At 42.9% G+C, this 20,138-nt stretch overlaps 8 protein-coding genes across 8 annotated transcripts; 4 read left to right on the top strand and 4 right to left on the bottom strand. All coding sequences in view use genetic code 12, as the record gives it.

Moving 5' to 3' along the window:
* Positions 1-241: 241 nt before the first annotated feature.
* On the top strand, positions 242-7,990 carry SPT5 (transcription elongation factor; the record flags this gene model as incomplete). Its single annotated transcript, XM_051751254.1, has 2 exons — positions 242-4,963; positions 5,195-7,990. The coding sequence occupies 2 exons, from the start codon at positions 242-244 to the stop codon at positions 7,988-7,990; spliced, it is 7,518 nt and encodes a 2,505-aa protein (XP_051609493.1).
* Positions 7,991-8,048: 58 nt separating this feature from the next.
* KGF57_001989 (TFIIH/NER complex subunit) lies at positions 8,049-9,548 on the bottom strand (the record flags this gene model as incomplete). Its single annotated transcript, XM_051751253.1, has 1 exon — positions 8,049-9,548. The coding sequence occupies one exon, from the start codon at positions 9,546-9,548 to the stop codon at positions 8,049-8,051; it is 1,500 nt and encodes a 499-aa protein (XP_051609492.1).
* A 100-nt stretch (positions 9,549-9,648) lies between these two features.
* On the bottom strand, positions 9,649-10,458 carry KGF57_001988 (tRNA(adenine34) deaminase; the record flags this gene model as incomplete). The annotated part of the gene is made up of 1 exon (XM_051751252.1): positions 9,649-10,458. One exon carries the CDS (start codon positions 10,456-10,458, stop codon positions 9,649-9,651), a length of 810 nt encoding a protein of 269 aa, XP_051609491.1.
* A 108-nt stretch (positions 10,459-10,566) lies between these two features.
* Positions 10,567-11,655, top strand: PPE1 (carboxylesterase-mitochondrial 37S ribosomal protein YmS2; the record flags this gene model as incomplete). The annotated part of the gene is made up of 1 exon (XM_051751250.1): positions 10,567-11,655. One exon carries the CDS (start codon positions 10,567-10,569, stop codon positions 11,653-11,655), a length of 1,089 nt encoding a protein of 362 aa, XP_051609490.1.
* Positions 11,656-11,663: 8 nt separating this feature from the next.
* KGF57_001986 (glutamine-dependent NAD(+) synthetase) lies at positions 11,664-13,802 on the bottom strand (the record flags this gene model as incomplete). Its single annotated transcript, XM_051751249.1, has 1 exon — positions 11,664-13,802. One exon carries the CDS (start codon positions 13,800-13,802, stop codon positions 11,664-11,666), a length of 2,139 nt encoding a protein of 712 aa, XP_051609489.1.
* A 652-nt stretch (positions 13,803-14,454) lies between these two features.
* Positions 14,455-15,639, top strand: KGF57_001985 (uncharacterized protein; the record flags this gene model as incomplete). The annotated part of the gene is made up of 1 exon (XM_051751248.1): positions 14,455-15,639. The coding sequence occupies one exon, from the start codon at positions 14,455-14,457 to the stop codon at positions 15,637-15,639; it is 1,185 nt and encodes a 394-aa protein (XP_051609488.1).
* A 203-nt stretch (positions 15,640-15,842) lies between these two features.
* Positions 15,843-18,149, top strand: SMP2 (phosphatidate phosphatase; the record flags this gene model as incomplete). Its single annotated transcript, XM_051751247.1, has 1 exon — positions 15,843-18,149. The coding sequence occupies one exon, from the start codon at positions 15,843-15,845 to the stop codon at positions 18,147-18,149; it is 2,307 nt and encodes a 768-aa protein (XP_051609487.1).
* A 1-nt stretch (position 18,150) lies between these two features.
* On the bottom strand, positions 18,151-19,677 carry KGF57_001983 (uncharacterized protein; the record flags this gene model as incomplete). Its single annotated transcript, XM_051751246.1, has 1 exon — positions 18,151-19,677. One exon carries the CDS (start codon positions 19,675-19,677, stop codon positions 18,151-18,153), a length of 1,527 nt encoding a protein of 508 aa, XP_051609486.1.
* Between the last annotated feature and the right edge of the window lie 461 nt (positions 19,678-20,138).

Genomic DNA, 20,138 nt, shown 5'->3' with positions numbered 1-20,138 from the left:
GTAGCGAGAATTGAACATAGTTATTCGGCAGGTCAGTAACGAATCACGTGACTGGAATACTCTCTATCCGTGTGCTTTGCAAAATCTGTCAATCAGTGTCGCAAACTTGTGTCACAATTTATTTCTCTCTCCCTCTCTCCCTCTCTCTCTCTCTCTAAATATTCAGTTTCATTTGAATCGGGAATACGTAACCAAACAGGACTAGAACCAAACACCATTTCCTAACACATACGTACCTCAAATGCTTAATAAGCAGATTTCAGAGATAAAAACAAACTACTTCAAAATTGGCCACGTGAAAAATGTTCAATATACAATCTACGCAGCTGCTGGCAATAACGAGCAAGAGCTATTGGAACTAGAATTGAGTCTACGTCACCAGAATCCCAGCATATTACTCACATACTACAACAAATGCCTTTTCCACTTTTTAATAGATGATTCTATTCAAAATCCGCTAGAGTACTTGAACCAGCCACAGCCAGTCTTGAGCATCAAATACCAAGCCACCGTCAGTATGGAAAAGTTGGCGAACCCACCAAAAGCGGCTGACAATGAAGAATACCTCGCATTCGCAAATATTGGATTTCTTAGGTCTTTGAAGAAGATGACAGTGTACAGCTTAGCGGTACTGCGAGCGGTGCAGGTCTTTGGTAATCATTGTGTTGTCACAAAAGACAAAGTGTCATACCAAATTGTATATATTGATCCATGGATTTTAACTAACGGAGATATTCTTATATCTTGTATTGAAAGAAAATTACCGGTGCTTTATGACCCGTCAATGTTATCTACCAATGGCAATAATCAAGAATTTGTCGTATACATTTTACCCAGTGGGATCAGGTGTCATTTGTTTGACCCCTCGAATGTTGGAAACAATTTTGTTACAAGTCCCGAATTCGATAATGAGCAGCTAATACGGTTGCTTCAGCTCAACACCGGAACAGAGAAACTACAAGGAACAACCTGGGTGAAATTGATACCCAATTTGAAGCATTTGAATAATCAAACATCTCCAATTTCCAAATTCGTTCACACTGTGGAAAACAAGAAATATATTTTATGGCCTTGGTGTCTCTGTCTTTTGCAGTTTGGATTGCGTGAGAAGGCGTGCAACGCTGTGGAATTGGTACCAAAGTATGCGAATCCTATAAGTTTGTTGTCCGAATTTCTTGACTTTAATATTGAATATAAATCCGAACTTGAGCAAATGAGGACGCAGGAGCAGCAGCGAAAACAACAGCAACAGCAACAACAACAACAACAACAACAACAAATAAAAATACAACAATTTCAGCATGATGGACTGCAAACAAACCTTCCTACCGATAACGCAGCGTCCGCATCTCCAGCTTCTAAACAAGATCACCACGCAGCTTCCACTGGCTCTTCAAACACACTGAATGATCAACCGAGAAATCTGAATCAGCTTGGTATAGGTATAAATACGCCCATTGGAGGTGACGTTTTCAATCTACATGTTAACGACGATTTCTTTTCCAAACAGGGCAACGGCCTTCCCGAGCAGAAGGCAGCAAATGTTGACGACGAGATGGAGATTGACGAGTTATTTGGCGGGGATGAAGATGTGGGTGAGGAAGAAGATTCCATCTTGACAGCGCAAGTCGTTGAGAACAACAAGGATGAAGAGAGTGCGAGTGATTTGTTTGGAGGGAGTTCACGTCTGGTTTCTCCTGAACAAGAAGATATAAAGCAGAAAGAACCACCAACTAGTCCTCAATCTAAACTTGATGTTCCATCGAAGAAACCTCTTCCATATTTAGACATTTTGAGCTCGGGCATGACTGTGGGGAAATCCGTATCCCCGGACTATGCTGATCCTGGAGCTCCTGCGCCAATGAATCCAACCCCTTCAGTGTGGTCAAATAGGGATTTAACAGATAGCAATCATTCTTCCCTGCAAAACGATTCTCGCGGCAATAGCGCCAACAATTTTCTTGATATAACCAAACAGACCCTTTTTTCTCCGTTGGCATTTCATCCAGTTATCAAGAAGGACATCGATAATAAATACGGTAAAGGGGGGAAATTTTACTTTGACAAAGAAGTGGAAGGTGCGGGAAAAGTTGGTACCAGAGCAACCAGTGTGAGTGGATCGTCGCCGCTGGCATCAAGGGAATTAAAAAGGCAAAAAGTTCAACTGGATTTCAGCTCAGAAAGTGAAGAGAGTGACGAAGATGACGAGCTGGATCAGGCTTCAGATACATCAGAAGAGCAAAAAGATTTTCAATCAAGCCAAGTGAATGCAGTCGGTGCAAATACAGTGTTGAATTATGGAGCCCCAAGTGTTGGCCCAGACAAGTCGGTATTGTTTACGCCAATGTTACCCACGGGAGGATTTGGATCTCCGTACATCAATAATCTCGGAATGCAAGTAGGTAAGCCCGAATCGCCGTTACCATTGAACGATATCGTAACGTCAATGACGCCAGCGTTCTATGAAGTGTCCAATGGAAATCGGTCTCCACAATTGGCAAACTCTGAGACAAAGAGAGTGACATCAGAATTCTCCAACAAAGCTTCTGAACCATCCAACTTTTTACCGCTAATTTTGAGAAATGTGAACGTGTCAACAATTCCTGCAACGTTTTTAACCAACAACTTAGCCAGTGACAGATTGGTACCCACGTTTTCGATGGCAGATGAGGAAGGTTACAACGATTTGGACACGGTAAATGAAGGTGAATTGGTTGTGAAGTTGAGGAATTTAAAAGAACTATTGCATTTTGTTTCGAGTAGCATCGTTTTCGACTTGGGAGCTACTTCGAAAATGTATGGAAAACTATCGAATGAGCATGCAACTGAGTCCAATGTGCACGATGCACATACTGTTGAATTCCAAACCCCCAATCATGATTTTCTACAAAAAATCAAATCCACATTTCCCCTTTCTTATCAAGTTTGTTTGCTGGAGTTTGCTCATGATTGTAAATATGAACTGGAAAATACCATTCTTGATGGCGCATTGGATTTTTTGGATCAACTCACAGACCTTGATGGTTTGGAATCCCCTAGAGGTATTGCTAGAGAGTTGGATTCAGTGACTTGGAATTTTCTGCAACGCGCCACAGATCAGCAGAGCAAGTTCCAAAAGTATATCGAGTTGTCACAAAAATTAAACTCTGTACAGAACCTGACAGAGGGAAGCTTGTTTAAAACAGAGGATGTAAAAGTCCAGGTGAGTAAAAACGGCACTGTTATTAACCTCAACAGTATTGGAGTTGAATTCTGGAACTATTTGGAGTTTTGCCCTGTTGGTGGGCCGAAAAATTTCCAGTTGCTAGCTGTGGGGGAGACCTCAGAATTTGGGTCTAGTTCCTATCTTCAAGGATTTACCAATAGGCTCGTCAATAACTACAAAAGTTGCAATTTTGGCTCAATATCGAAATTGAGCTTATCTACAGTGGACACAAGACCCGATTTAGAACCTGTGGCTGATGGTGTAATGCTCGTTAGTGGAAAAATGTCGCTAAACCAAAGTGGTTATATCCAAGTGAACAAAAAACTAAATTGTCTAGCCGAATTGATAAAATTGGACTTGATAAACAAAACGAACAACTTTGAGTTTGATAGACCGCTTTTGATCTTATTTATCGACTTTGATGAGAGCTTTAATTCAATCCTTCAAATTTCAAAAGTTCTTCGAAACTTTAAAGTGGCACTTTTAAATCACCAAGTTCCCTTGGTTCAGATCTTTGCAAAGGTGGTTCCCGCCTCCATGATTACAAAGAAGGTGGGGGCAGATATCACTTTAAATCTATTCAATAACTACAGCTTGTCGAAAATATCAATGAGCTTGTACAATGAGTGCCCCCAAGATGAAGGTCCTAAGCTTTCAGCTTGTCAACTATTTGCTCCTTTGGTGAAAGAGGCACCTTCGAGGATTCCATTCAAGTTCATCAACAATAGTTACCGCGATGTATCTGGATCTGAAGACACGTTTGTACACGTTGCGTATGAGAGATCTATTGATAAAAGCTGGTTTGCAGCAGCCTGGACCGATCCATTGGGTCTTGTAAAACACACAAAGTCGTGGTATTGCTTTTCCAACAATGGAGAAACTAATGGAGTGAAGTCGTCATCACACAATTTTCATAATGACAAAATGGGTGTTGCTACGATTGTAGACGACATATGGAATATCTCGTCGGAGTTATTCTCTGCATTGAAACGAACCAAAGATCGGGAAAATTCAATAGGCGGCAAGAGATTTTTGGTTTTGACGAGGATCAACAGTGTTATTCCTGACGATGAGTTAATACATTGGAAACGGCTCAGTATGAAGTACAAGGACATCTCGTTGATTGTATTATCAGTGAACCGGACTCCCAAATTGACGCTTTCGTCGACCTCGACTGAGTGTGTGGAGGATAAATCACTCGGTAGAGACGGCGATGGTTTTTTCGGTGTCAGGAACTCGAATAATATGAATAATACATCACCAAATACTTCTGGCGGGGGGTTGGTGTTGGCTACTTCACCCAATGGTATGGCATTTCACTCGCCACAGCAGTTTTTAAATCTACCGTCCAATTTTTTGTCACCGCAAGACGTGTCAACACCAGGAGCCTCGGCAGGGGTTACAGACACTCAAAATGAACCCGACGGTGTCTTGAAGGAAACAAATGGGGACATTTACGGGTTCATACCTCGAGTACAACTTCCTCCGTTCAATTCACCGAGCAGGATGAATATGAAAACAGGGTACTTGATTAATGAGCAAGGTGTCACCATGAGCGACGAAGAGAAGGGATACTTTGTATTTGAAGTCAATTTACTCAGCTGTTCGAATTATTGGAACTTGGATAGTTTGATGAAAATGATCTTGAAACAGTACAAAAACCTAACAGTTTTGAATGATATACTTGGAACGAGGTCAATTGATGGTTTTGATGAGGCAGACGCGGAGCATGACAACTTGCCTGATGCAGCGCGCTTAGTTCCCTGGCATATCAATGCTGTGGGAAAGCTTTTGAACTATTTAGTACATATATATGTAGAGGAGTAAGTTTTGCATATAGTAAGTGGCGTGCAATTTGGATAGAAAAGGAAAAAACAGAAAATAAAAAAAAAAAAATAAAAAAAAAATCATGAACAAAAATGGAAATCAACCGTCACACTCATTAGAGACTGGCGTGATCAGCATTCAACCATGTCGGATAATCCGGAGATAAAACACGAGGACAACGATCTCACTTTTGATGAGGAGTTTAGGAGAGCCGATGAGTCTGTCCAGAACTCCCACAAAAGGCCAAGAGAAGAGGAGGAGGATGATAATGATGACGATGAAGAGCAAGAGCAAGAGCAAGAGCAAGAGCAAGAACTAGAGGAGGATGACGATGGGGAGGGGGAGGGAGAAGATGATGATGATGATGACGAAGAAAGCTTACCTAGTAGGAAGAGAAAGAAAAAGAGGGGTGCCAATCAATTCTTTGATATCGAAGCTGAGGTCGATGAGGAAGAGGAAGATGAATTAGACGAGGACGACGAGGAGGCAGAAATGTTGAGGCAAGAGTTTATCACTGACGACCACGCTGGTGATGATCGAGATGGAATTAATAGGGACGACAGGATGCACAGACAATTTGATCGTCGTCGTCAAGAGGCTGAAGATCAAGATGCCGAACAGTTGGCTGAAACTTTGAAGCAAAGGTACAGAAAGTCACATGTTGCTTATAGGGGAGATACTGCTGCAGGGGGCACGGTGTCGCAAAAGTTGTTAATGCCATCTATTAATGACCCATCGATTTACGCTATAAGATGCACACCCGGAAAGGAGAAGGAGTTGGTCAGAAAGCTCTATGACAAAAAGAGAACCTTGGAGAGACGGAAGATGCCATTGGATATTTTAACAGTTTTTCAAAGGGATTCCTTCAAAGGATATATATACATTGAGGCCAAGAGATCGGATGCAATCGACAAGGCGCTACAAGGAATGGTGAATGTGTTTTTAAGAGATAAACTTTTGGTTTCCGTGAAGGAGTATCCCGATTTGCTAAAACAAGTCAAGTCGTCAGATGTTGAAATTGTGCCTGGAATATATGTGAGAATTACCCGGGGCAAGTACAAGGGTGATCTTGCTGTGGTCGAGAACTTGTCGGAGAATGGCTTGGACGTTTTGTGTAAGGTTGTTCCCAGGCTTGATTACGGAAGAAACGATGAGTTTACTCCAGATGGGAAAAGGATAAGGCTGACCATTAGACCACCGCCAAGACTTTTCAGTGGGAGGGATGCCAAGACGTACGACTCGGCCAACGTACAACAGAGAGGAGAGAGGAGGTACACTTACAAGGGAGATGAGTATGAAGATGGCTTTTTGTACAAGGACTTCAAATTGCAGTACATTCAAACCAAAGACGTTCATCCTACTCTTGCCGAGCTTGATTTGTTCCAGGCTGGAAAAGATAGTGATGGTATTGATCTTGCAAAGATTGCTGCGTCATTGAAAAACAAGAAGTTAAACGATGGCAAACAATCCACCGCATTTCAACCTGGTGACAAGGTTGAAGTTCGTCGCGGTGAGCAAGCCAAAACAGTAGGGCTCGTTGTTGAGACTGCGTTGAATGAGATCAAGATAACTGTGACGGACAGTGGGGATCCAAAGTTTGTCAATCAGAAATTAACGGTGCCGGCAAATGATTTGAGAAAAATCTTCAATGAGGGTGATCATGTTAGGATTGTGGAGGGAAAGCATTTCGATGAAACGGGGTTGGTGATCAAAATTGATGGTGATTCTGTCATATTGGTCAGTGACCAGACAAAAGAAGATGTCAGGGTCTTTGCAAATTTCTTGGTCAAGGCAACCGATGCATCCTCGAATGCCGATAACAAGCATTTTAAATACGATATAAAGGATTTGGTTGAGTTGAGTGCTTCCACGGTGGGAGTTATTGTGAAGGCGGAAAGGAACATTTTCGAAGTGCTTACAACTGATGGAAGGCTTATAAATGTTAAACCAACCGCTATTGCTTCGAAAGTTACGCAAACGCGCCGTGAGCAAGTTGCTACTGATAAAAACGGATTCACCATTAGAATAGGTGACACCGTGAAGGAGTCTGTTGGGGACAAAGGTCGAGAGGGGGCGATATTGCACATTTACAAGAATGCATTGTTCATCAAGGCCAACGAAATCGTTGAGAACTTGGGTATATTTGTAACTAATCGAATGAATGTCAGTACTGTTGCTACCAAGGACGCAATTATATCCAAGAGCTTTGGTCCTGATTTGACGAGCATGAATCCAAACTTGAAGCTTCCTGATCAGCTCGCTTTGCAAGGTTTGAAAACACGCGTGCAAGGAAGAGATAAGTTGTTGTACAAGGACGTGGTGATTACCCATGGTAGTTACAAAGGGTTGAAGGGGAAAGTAGTCGAGGCAGATGATACATACGCTAGAGTGGAGTTGCACACAAAGAGCAAAAAAGTTAAGGTGCTCAAGAGAACCTTGAGTGTTTTGATAAGAGGAGAGGCAGTTCCCTACTTGCGGTTCATCGGTGCTGCACCAGAACAGGCTGCTGGGGCCTATTCTCAGCCTACAACCAACCCAGCATTTGGCAGTGCAGGAGATAAGTCAGTTTGGAGTGGAGGTGCTACCCCAGCCGTTGGAGCTGGTGGAGGAGCCTCTACCTGGAATAGAAGTGGAGGCGCTTCCACTTGGGGTGGGGCACGAGGAGGAGGCACTTCCAGTTGGGGTGGTGCTTCCGCCTGGAATGGAGGTGGCGGTGCGTCAACTTGGAATGCAAGTGCAAGCGGAAGTGGCGGTTCTTCGGCTTGGGGAGGTGCTCGTGGAGGAGGCTCAGTATGGGGTGGCAAAAGCGGAGGAAGTTCCACATGGGGTGGATCTAAAAGCAACGGATCTGGGTCAACGTGGGGTGGTAGTGGTAACGCTGCTGGTGGTGCTGGTGGTGCTGGTGGTGGCTCTACCTGGGGAAAGAGAGGGAACAATAGTACCTGGGGAAACAATTAAATCAAGAAGAACACAGTATATTTTCAGTTCCAAGTATATATAAATAAAAAGCGTCTCTCTATTGTGCGTTTTCGCAACCGGGACAATTGTGCAATACCTCATGAACAAAGACATCACAATTTATGCAAAAATCGTTGTTGCACTTTGCACATCGATATCTGGAGCTTGTTATAGAATCGATAGTCCCTGTGGCCTTGCTTGATTTTGTTCCCGCTGGAAATTTCAATTGACATCCGTGGCAGAAGTCAGTGTCGTAAGAAGGGGATACGGGAACTTCTTTGTAGGGGGCTAGTGGAACCAAATGGTGGTACGATCTCGCCAAGTGCGTAGATAAAATAAGCATTAGCCCACATACTGGACAGATTGTAGGAAGATTGCACACCTTGCTTTTGCATTGGGGGCATTGATATCCAAATGTCTGTGAATGTACAGTATCCGAATTTACTTCCACAACCTCCCTCGAATCGTTGGAACCTTGCGTTGGATATGATGCATTGAGTTGAGGGAATTCCACCGTGTAATCAGCATTACCTATGGTGGAGGTTGCGCTTGGCTGTACCTTTGAAGGAAATCCCATTTTTATCAAGGGGACGCCTTTCATGTCCATTTTGGTTTCTTCACTCTCTGGTAAGGGCAATGGAGTGACACAATCCATCAACAACTCCTTGAAGTGAGTCTCATTCATAATCACACCGTAATGTTTCGATGCTGAATTGCGTGGCTCATGGTTGGTTTTGTTGACCAATTCTTGACATATAGCAACTTGTGCAGAAAGTCCAATTACACTGACTTTAATTTTTTCCTTTACTAGGCTCTCTATCGTCTTGTGTATGTCACCTGGATCACTAGTGAATAGAGAGCCAAACACTAGCAAAATTTCTTTAGAGTTCTTAGAATTGTTAGATGCTGAACCAAAGTTGAATTTGAGCAAAGAGCGTGCCATTTCCAAACAATTTTGCAAAGAGGGATCTCCTTTTGGTTCGTACTTGTTATGCTGTCTCGCTTTCAATTGTCTCAATCTATCTATATGGTACTGCGGCAGGCCACTGACCTCACTAATCAAATTGGCGACACCATTCCTCATCAATATGATTCCCAATTGAGATATCGGATTTTGGTCAAAAAACTCCACCACAAACTCCAGTAAATAGTTTAGCGTTAGTGACAATCGAGTTGGTCGTAAGTCCTTTTCGGCCATCGCTAGCGTTCCGTCCACAATAATGACTAGTGTCCTGATTATCCCTCTTTGAAAGGGCGTGCTCAAGTTCTTCATGATCTTTTTCTTTCTGTTTTCAATTATTGTTTGAACCATGGCTTCAAAGGAGCCGCTGCCCTGTTCGTCATCTTTGACTATGTCCCACGATCGCTGGTACTCATCCTCCCATGCGTATCCATTTGCTCTTTTCAAGTCACTCACTTCGCCAGTGTGCTGTGACCGCGTTCTTGTTGACACTCCTCCACGTGGCGGCGCAGTTTCAGTCGCAGAAGGGACAAATCCTGATGAGGGTGATCGCGACCCAGTTGGTGTAGATATAAACTCTTCATCTGAATCGTCCATTGTTTGGGAAGATGATGCAAAAAGTTTCAAGGGACATTTTTCAAATTCTATTTGTTTTATTTTTTTTTCTTTTTTTTTTACTTTATCTTTGCTTCACTCTCTATTTAGTTTTACGTTTCTTGTGGAGATACTTATCTACAGATTGTTCGTAGTTGACGTGCCCGTTGGCGGTTATTTCATAGAACAAGGAGGAAAATGCCTCTATTTGGTTGGAATCTATCACCCCTAGCTCTTGCTCCAAATACGGTATCTTTTTCACGTCGTCAATATTGATAAAGTTGCGAATAAAATACCCTTCTCCAATGAGCGGAGTTATTTCCTGTCCATCTGTGAATGCCTCCCATCTTGTGTCTCCATAGAAATCAATGAATTCAGCTTTTGACAAATTGGTTGTGTTTGCTGGAAATTCCTTCTCCTCTATATTCTTGTTCTTCTTCACTTTGGGCACTGGTGCTGATTCATTTTCCTGAATGTAAAAGTTGCGAAGCAACTGGATCGCTTCCGTTCTGCAGATTCCTCCTATACTGGAATAAGTCTTGTGTGGCAACTTTTCATCCGTGTTAATAGGGAGTATAGTACCGTTACCACCAAAGCGATCGTTTCCACACCCATAGAATACTCTACCGATTCCCAATTGTCGGAGATAGGACGCACACATTATACATGGCTCAACGGTAACATACAAAGTGAGCTCACTATAGTCAGCACTCCCATTGAGTCGCTCTAGTGCGATAAACTCGGCGTGTTTGGTTCCATTTAAGGAAATGTTTGTGTAGTTGTAGCCTATACTTAGAACTTCATCGTCTTTGGTGACGATGCAAGATACGGGAGTCTCGTTATTTAGTAATGCTTTGTAGCCTACAAACAAGGCCGTTGACATAAATTGGAAATGCCGCGTTAGATCTGTCATGGAGGGTGAAGGAAGTGACAGGAAAACTCTATTTGTCCCCTTTTCGTACTTTTTTTTATTTTTTTCCTTCTATTTAACTGCTTTCCTATTGTTGAGCTTGACTCAAGAATGTCTGACTTGCATAAAGCATTTCTACAGAGAGTTAAAAAGAGGGAGTCTGAGCTTGGACTACTGCTGTTGGAGGAGGAGGAGGAGGAGGAGAATGAGTCGGGGACTGGTGTTGCTGGAAGTACACCGAGGAAGAGCACCACTAACAAGATTGATTTGAATATTTTGAGTGAATATAAGCAGTTCAAGACGACGCAGTTTGTCACTGAAGAGTACTCTCGTGGACTGTCGGTTTTCCAAACGTACTTTAAAAAGTCTAAAAATCCCGGACCAGTGTTGGTGTGTGGCCACGGAGCAGGTTCTTCGTCCATGACTTTTGCTGAATTGTGTCGAAACATCAGCGATGAAACACTTAGTGTTTTTTTATATGATATGAAGGGTCATGGGGGCTCGCATGGGGGTGACAAAGACTTCTCATTGGATACACTTGTGGAGGACTTTCATTTTGTATTGGAAGAATTTGTTTCAAAACACCACCCCTTGGGAATATTTTTGTTGGGACATTCATTGGGGGGTGCTATTTTTGCAAAGTACGTTCACAAGTATACACTGGATCTTGTTAGAGGGTTGATACTTTTGGACATCGTGGAAGAGACTGCCGTCACCTCGTTGAATGTCATGCCCTTTTTTCTTGAAAAGTTGCCAAAATCATTTCCGTCTATATCAGAAGCTATTAATTGGCATATGAACTCGCTTCTATTTAACCAACAGTCGGCTAGGTTGAGTGTGCCGGATATATTCAACTTGGACGCAATGACATGGAAGATGGATTTGAAGCAGACTGAGCCGTATTGGGAAACGTGGTTCACTGGCTTGTCCAACAATTTCCTTAGCTTTCCCAAAGCGAAGCTTCTCATATTGGCGGCACATGAGACATTGGACAAAAAACTTACAATTGGTCAAATGCAAGGTAAATATGAGTTAGTTGTTTTCAACAATAGCCAAAGGAGCGGTCATTTTGTTCACGAAGACTTGCCCAAGCACGTTGCGCTTCGTGTTGAGGAATTCATTTGCAAGGTATATTCTCCTGAGAAGTATATGAAGGATCATCTCGGTATTGTGCCGAAATGGGGAGGTAAGATTACATAAAGGTATATTTAATCCACGCTAACATTGCTACGTTGAACCTCTTCTCGTCTCTTGTTGATCTGCTCAACAACCTCATCAATCTTTTTACTTGCGTAGGGGAACCTTGGATTGATAAGGAACGGCCTTAGGTCAAATCTGTTATCGTCGGGCGAATACTGTTCCGCGTGGTAAGCAGGAGTCATGGTTGTCATCTTGTGCCTGTTAACGGCATAGAAGAACCAGAACCTTTTAACCTTTTCTGCCACTTGCTCGGCGGTCAAGTTGTGCGGTGGCTGAGACCATTCGTGGTATAACTTAATGAACATGGCCAATGGCCCACACTTGTCGACCTTTCTCAATGTACCAAATCGTGAAAGTTCGTCATACGTCATTCCCATGTCGACTTCATCGCTTTGAACATAATCCTTTGTAATTGGCTCTAGTTCGGCAGTAGGGGTAGCAGTGATAAAGTCATGCAAGATTGGCAAATCAAACCTTTTTTCAGCCCAGGAGATGAACCTCTTCAAGTCCGTTTTGGAGATACCTCCAATGGGGTTGACATCGGCAGATGAGCAGTCGTATTTAGTCAAGTATCCACGGAGGCATTCATCAACATTGGCGCTCCCCAACACCAATAACCCAGGCACGGGGAGTCCACGGGTCCATGGTAACAACTGCGCAAACAAATAACTCAACACCATACGCAACCTTGCTTGTATATTTTGCAACGCCAAATTTTCCGTTTGTGAACCGCCAAATATTTTAAACATCGGTTTTTTACCGGTGGCAACTTCAAACAACGAAACAACGGCTGATACAAGATTGTCCATGTTCAAGTCCACATGATATGATCCAATTTTTTCAGCTAAGTCTTTGGCTCTAGATCTAGTGTCGTTTGATGAGTTTTCCGTTCCCATGAACGAGGTGCAAAATATCTTTTTAGCCAACTCCTGTGGGGTTTTTGGGGTGAAGTTGGCATCGCGGGTTAGACTTCTAACGTCCGCCAACACTTGCTCGTTGTTTGACTGCACCGCCAATCTACACATCAGATGTACAATCACTGCTGTTGCGCACGAATCGATTCCTCCACTCAATGGAAGGAAATAGCCACCACACTTTGATCTTCTCAAGTAGTCCCAGAGCCAGCAAGCAGGTCCGTACGCAATCTCTTCCTCCGGTGAATGGTACTTGATCTTTTGTGGGCGAGTGGGTGCAACGTCGGGGTCGTAAACATAATCACTAGGCGATAGCTCCAAGTCAGCGTAAATGGTTTTGTATGGTTTCTCCTGGTCCACTGCTTGCATTCCTGCTGATTTCTGATTTCTGTACGAGCGAACATCATCGAGATCTATGGTTGCACTAATGACTTCGACATCGTTTAGTGAAAATTGTGACGCCTGAGCTAGCAACTGACCGTTCACTACAATACATGCGCATCCATCGTAGTATAATCTGTCACCATCGCACCCTCTTTGATTTGCATACAAGTACACCCCACCACATTTTTTCGTTGCGTTGGTGATTAAATGCAACCTGGTATCCAACTTTCTCAATTCGTGGTGTGACCCACTGGAGTTTGTAAATATCTCAACCCCATCCAAGCTCATTGCAATGTGTGGTGATTGCGGTGTGAATAGCTCTTCGCAGGTCTCGCAGCCTAACTTTGTGTCCATAGTCTCAATCACACAATCGCCAAAAATGACCTTCGACTGGCCAGTTGCTTTCGCAATGCTGCGCGGAAGATAGTGCTCCTCATAGTATTTTGGCCTATTCCAAGGAGTAAAGTACCTCATCTCCCTGTAATTTCCATTGTTTGCGAGAAACAATTTTGGTCTAATGAGAAGAATTTTGCCGTTGTAGGAGATGATGCGGCAATTGTACTTTATTGACTTGTGGATTATAGCAATACCTATGTCGAGCAAGATTCCATGCGTTTCCGGGTTTGACAAGATCTCGGCGTATACATCCCAACTGTGCTCATACAAGTCATTCTCGTCAAAGTGGTCCAAACAACCGTACCCGCAAACCTCAAGTTCAGGGCCAACTCTGAGTTTTGCGCCTTGCTTTTTGGCTTCAATGATGCTGGCAATGATCCTGTCTCTGTTTCCCTCGAAGTCAAGAGCCCATTGATTGAGATTGCAAGTGGCAAGCGTGACGTAGTGTCCCATGTTTTACTTCAGTGGTGGGTTGAATGCGATTTCTCTTTTCTCTTTTCTTTTTTCTCTTTTCCCTTTTCTCTTTTCTCTTTTCTCTTTTCTCTTTTCTCTTTTTTTCTTGTTGAAGATTTTACGGAGGAAGAGTACAAAGTTTGCAACAAGCCAAAGGGAGGAAATGGGATGGGGGGCTGCTATGGGTAATTGCCATTGAAGGGGTTTGTGCAGCTTGAGCTAAACCCAATGAACTATTGCGATGATCAGATGGATAACTCCGAAAAGAGAGCGCCAGTTTACATTTCTCTTTTAAGTCCGTTCATCTATGTACACTAATTGGAGCTGAGAGGACTAGGAAGCACAGTATCTCCTCTTCTTGTTCTTCTTCTTCTTCTGCTGCTTCTTGCGATAACTCCCCATTCGTCTGTTGATAATTGTTTCGGCTGCTTCCCTCCGGCAAAAACCACTCTCTAGTCCTCTTCCGACGGAACAGACTCGGGATCGGCATTTTCCTCTCATTATATGCAGGAGAAAGTAATCATTTCTTATCAGTACAAATCACCCACCCCCCCGCTCTTTAAGAGCATATCAAAAGCAAGCTGTATATAAAACCACGCCAAGGGAACCTCCAATTTCTGCTTCACTTGCCTTGCACATCACCCTCACTACGATGCATAAAGACGCTGTTACTGTTGAACCTTTGAAAGATACCCCATTTGGCTGCACCATCAAACTCCCCACATATTGCCAAAATGATCCTGCCAATTTAAATGACGAGGACTTCAAGTTGTTGAAAGAAGCTGTGCAAACACATTTGGTGGCCGTTATCCCCGATCAAGCTGAGCTTGCCCCAAAGTCACAATACTTGTTAACAAAGAGATTTGACCCTTCAATCCCTGAACCAAAGGAGGAAAATGGTGCGGGTTATGGTCATGGTAAGGAGTTTAGACACGACAAGTCAGTGTTGAAGAAGGACGGCTGCTCCGTCAAGTCGCAACCACAGGTTCAAATTCTTGGTCAAGGTAGATTTGAGGCGGATGAACCAGGAAACGAAAATGGAGAGGCTATTAACTTGACTCATCCTTCACACACAACATTTCACCACACCCCTTTGACAGAGAAACAAATAAAGGAAGAGAAAAGGACCAGGTTTTACAGATGGCACATTGACAGTGCTTTGTATGGTTTGTCGCCACCAATGGTTACTACATTGCTTGGGATCAAGGTTCCACCCGCCACACAATACCAAACAATCAAGTACGAAGATGATGGAAGCGAATTGAAAATAACTCAGGGTGCCACTTGCTTCATCAGTGGAGCACAAGCTTTCCAAGGATTGAGTGATGAGGATAAACAATTTGCTTTGAATACCACTGTTGAGTATGCTCCACATCCTTATATTTTCATCTCCCCCGCCAAGGCTACGTCCGATGGATTGACCATGGTTTCCGAAGGTAAAGAGATGGACTTTAAGGATCTACCTGAATGGGAAGAACTGAAGGTTAAGAAGTTGCCCATGGTTTGGACAAATCCAACCACCAAGGAACACCATTTGCAGGTGCATGGATGCTGTTTGTACAAGTTACATACAAACATAAACGGTGAGACCAAAACATTGGGTTTGAAGGAGTCGAGGGAAAAAGTGCATCAAATGATGAGACCGGCTATAGCTCCAGAAAGGGTCTTGGCCCACTCTTGGAAACAAGGGGATTTGGTGTTGTTTTTCAATCGTGGAGTTTGGCACTCAGTCACTGGGGAGTTTAAAGGTTTAGGAAGTGACGGTAAAGACGAAAGAAGGTTGATGCATCAATGTAATATTGCCAGTGGACAAGATCCGGTTGTGGTGGGTGCATAACTGTGTGTCTTTTAGTAGTAGTAGGAGGAGTAACCTGTTCTGTTCTGTATAGTTTTTTAGATTGCGCAATTAGAAGATTTCCGCTCCGCATATATTTTTTTTTCACAAGAAAAGTTTCCCCCTCCCAATTCTCCTCTTCTTTCCTTTTGGTGTCCAACACACACACACACATACACACACACAAAGAGAGAGAGAGAGAGATCATGCAGTACGTGGGGAAAGTTGGGGGTTACGTTTACAACCAATGGAACTCATTGAACCCAGCTACACTCTCAGGAGCCATTGATGTCATTGTGATTGAACACCCCGATGGTACCAGATACACGTCGCCTTGGCACGTTCGGTTTGGACTACTTCAAATTATCAAGCCATCGCAAAAGAAAATTGACTTGTATGTGAATGACGTCAAGACCAACTTGCCCATGAAGCTAGGCGAAGGTGGCGAGGCCCATTTCGTATTTGAGGTGAATGACACGGATCATGAATTGTCGAATAGTGTGTTGACTTCACCGTTGATCTCACCGGTCTCGTCACCATTAAGCACACCAGCAAATAGCGATAACGAACCCGACTACTTTGACTTGGATGAAAAGACTAAATTGAGTGATATTCCGAGCCCAAGAAGTCCATCGCAGCTGAAGAGGTTGGTCATTGAAGACGTTAAAAAGATTACCCAAAAGTTGAACATCCCCACAAAAATAGACTTGAATGGGGACATACTCGTTGACATGGATGGCTACAAGCCAAACTCGCAAAAGAATATTGACAACTCTGACGAGTTGTTCAAAAAAATTTTATTGGAGGAGATTGAAGGTGACTTGGGTGAACATTCTGTGAAGGCTTGGAATCAGATAATCACAAAGGATGAAAGCGGAAACATAAGGATATCTAACGCATTTGATGATGATGGTGCTGAATCGGATGAGGATGTAAAGCTTCCCTCGACAACAGGAACTACTTCTTCAATAACAACCGTGGGTACAACCTCATCGGGAGACAGTGACAAGGTTTACTTCAAGACATTGAGGTTGACATCGGAGCAGTTGCAGATGATGAGTTTGAACTACGGGGTAAACACACTTAAATTCAAGTCCAGGGAAAGCTCGTCACAGGTGACAGCAAACTTGTTCTTGTGGAAGTCAACCACGCCCATTGTGATTTCAGACATAGATGGAACTATAACCAAATCGGACGCACTAGGACACGTATTGAATTTGATTGGAAGGGATTGGACACATCCCGGTGTTGCTAGTTTGTTTCAGGAGATCAACCAAAATGGTTACAACATCCTCTATTTAACAGCGAGATCTGTTGGACAAGCAGATTCAACGAGACAGTACTTGACCGGTGTCAACCAAGACGGTGTAAAGTTACCCAGTGGACCCGTGATCTTGAGTCCAGATAGAACATTTGCGGCATTGCGACGAGAAGTTGTGTTGAAAAAGCCTGAGGTGTTCAAAATGGCGTGTCTTTCGGACATTATGCATTTATTTTTTGAAGGGGAAGGTACAGTGTTGGATGAGGATGACGACCAAACACCTTTCTATGCTGGGTTTGGTAACAGAATCACAGACGCTATTAGTTACAGATCGGTCCACATTCCAAGCCACCGAATCTTCACAATAAATCCTGACGGAGAGGTTCATATGGAATTGTTGGAATTGGCTGGTTACAAGTCATCTTATTTGCACATTGGAGAATTAGTTGATCAATTTTTCCCTCCAATCAGGGTGGTCAGTTCCATTTCAACAAATTGGAATAATGCGCAATGGTCGGAATATGTAAACAACCATGAGCTTGATGCGTCTGATGCGAGGTCCATTACATCTATGCGCCTGCCCACTCCAGGATCGCCTCGATCGCCTCGATCGCCTGGATCGCCTCGAAATTATGTTGACGAGTATAAAACTGATGAAAAGTTCAATGATGTGAATTATTGGAAAAATCCTTTGGATTTTGATGACTTGAGCGATAGTGATATTGACAAGGATGACTTGGATTTGAAAAATAGTGGATCCCCCAAGTTGAAGAAAAATGAAAAGTTGCTGCATCGAGACCATGAGAAGGAAGAACATACTGATAATCCCGAGCTATTGCAAAAAGGTGCGAGGTCCAAATCGCCTGCATTGGAACGGCCGCTTTCGGCGTCGTCATTCACCTCGCCACTCAAAAATTTTATGAGCTTTAGAAAGAAGAAGGATGATGAGGAGAGTTACAAAGATGCCGAAAAGGTTGATGAGGATGATTTTACCGATGACGATGACGAGGAAGACGATGAGGGCGATGATGATTACACAGATGATGACTACGATGATGACGATTATGATGAAGAAGATTACGATGAGGAGGAGGAGGAGGATGAAGGAGAGGGAGAGGGAGAGGGAGATGACAGCACAAGTCAAAGCTCTATCAAAGATGTTCCTGTGCCAGAGGCGGTCAGAGATGAAATCATCGACAGGGGATCTACAGAGTTTATCAAAGCTAGTGATTTCCAGAGATTGAACATTTAGACTAACTAGTTAAAAAACTTACATTTCTGTAAAAATCCAACATTGGATTCTCTCCGTTCTTTGTTGTTGTAGCTTCGATATCCGCCCATTGCTCTAGGAAACCTCTATGCGTGTTTATTTGTGACTTTTTTCCTGTTATCCTTTGATACATGTCGTTGGCAATTTCAAAGTCGGTTGCAAACATTATATCGAAATACCCCTGTTGCACCATGTAGGTTCTGACATCCACCATTTCTTTCTTTAGCATTGTTTGCACTACAGGAGCATTGAACCCTTTAATAGTGTTGGGCAAGTAGTGAAAGTCTGAGCTGATCAAGGAATGATTGGGAAATTTGTGTTTTAAAATTTGAAAGAATTGAAGAAGCCTTGTTGGTATGTATTCTGGGGTCGACAATTCATCGTTGAATGGAAATATCATTTGCTTTACTTTGAGCTTGGTTGAGGATTCTAGTAGTGGGTGCACTGATTTGTAGAAGCTCTTTAATCCGTCTAGTTTTCCCCTAACCGTGGATTGGTACTTTAGCACTGAGAAGTCGCCATGTTCACGAAGTTGTAAATAGGCATTTGTGTACGGGCTCAACTCGCGTGTGAAGAATTGGTAAAAGTCGCCTTTCTTGTCAATAAGCACTTTGCCCTCCATTGGCTCTCCCGTGTTCATATCGTATGCAATCATGTCGTGTGCAAAATTATCAAACACTTCCAAGGCAATAAAGAAACAGGGTTCGTTGACCACCTCTTTCCATTCAAATATAGATACATTGTGAATTTCTAGGAGATCTGAATCCAACCCCTCATTCCTTAGCTTGTTGCTGTAAGATGCTTTTTGCTTTTTTGCAAGTTGGCTTGATATCTCAATGATTTTGTACTGGGTTTTAGCGTATATTTGGGGCTCGTGCTTTTTGATATAGTTGAGGATGTTGCACATTAGCGTTCCATTTCCCCCTCCCATTTCATATATGATTAAATCCTCGTATGGGTAGTTGCCATTGATCTTGTAGTTGAATAAAATATAACGTGCCAAACTCTCCCCATAAAAAGGATTGAACAACTCAGTTGGGGTATGCCACAACTGAAGCGGTTTGGGCTCGTCTTGATTATACTTTGAATAAGATTCTCCCCAAGCCTCCATAAACCCATCAATGTCTTTGACATCCGGGTAGTTGAATGGTTTGTCCGGGTGGTAGATTTCTGCTTCCTTCGCAAAGTATCCGTAATGTTTGTTGTACAACAGATCCTCTATAAAATCGGCAGTGCTCATCAGAACTCCTTTCGGTCTCGTCTTTCTATCGAGCAACTGTGATGCATTAACCTTGGGGTATGAATTGTACACCTCTTCATTTGATTTTTCGAATGGAAAATTGACTGCTTTTTGATATATGAGTTGTATCGGGTTGAGCGTTTGTTTTGTGGAGGGAACCTTGAAGTTGTAAGTCTTTGGTGAGATTGAGTATTCATAGTGGCTTGGAGGTGGCGGTTCAAGAGCTTTTTGCAACCTGCCTTTGAACAAGTGTCTTCGTAGGGTTAACATTGAATCGACTGAATCGAATGAGACTTGTATTTTTTTTTTTTCTTTTTTTTTTTTTTTATCAACTCGAGAATTTTGGAAAAAAGAAAAAAAGAGAAAGAGTAAACAGAGAGAGAATATAATTTGCAAGCGCGGCTGGCGTGAATTCTCGACCTTGAAGAATCTGTAACCGGTAGCTCATTGCAACTCCTTTCAGAGGTGACCAGAAACCACTGCAAATCCAGTAATAGTGGCTTCATTAGTGTTGGCAGCCATGAATGGCCATGGAATTTGGTAGGCGTCCGTTTATCCTGACAATGTTCACGCGCATAGATGATCGCTAACAAAAAAAAAACTCGTGACCTTGGTGGGACATCTTCAAGTTGCACACACTATTGGATGGAGGTGGTTAATGTCTCTGTAGAGATAGTAGTCTATAGACTGTGCCAAGATGTTTATTTGGCGACTTGTCTAACAATGTTTCA

Source organism: Candida theae (genome assembly GCF_024610275.1).
Source record: "Candida theae strain CBS 12239 chromosome Unknown scaffold51, whole genome shotgun sequence".
NCBI classification, from domain to species: domain Eukaryota; kingdom Fungi; phylum Ascomycota; class Pichiomycetes; order Serinales; family Debaryomycetaceae; genus Lodderomyces; species Lodderomyces theae.
Note: the sequence above shows the minus strand (reverse complement) of the source record. Positions and strands in the feature narration are given on the sequence as shown.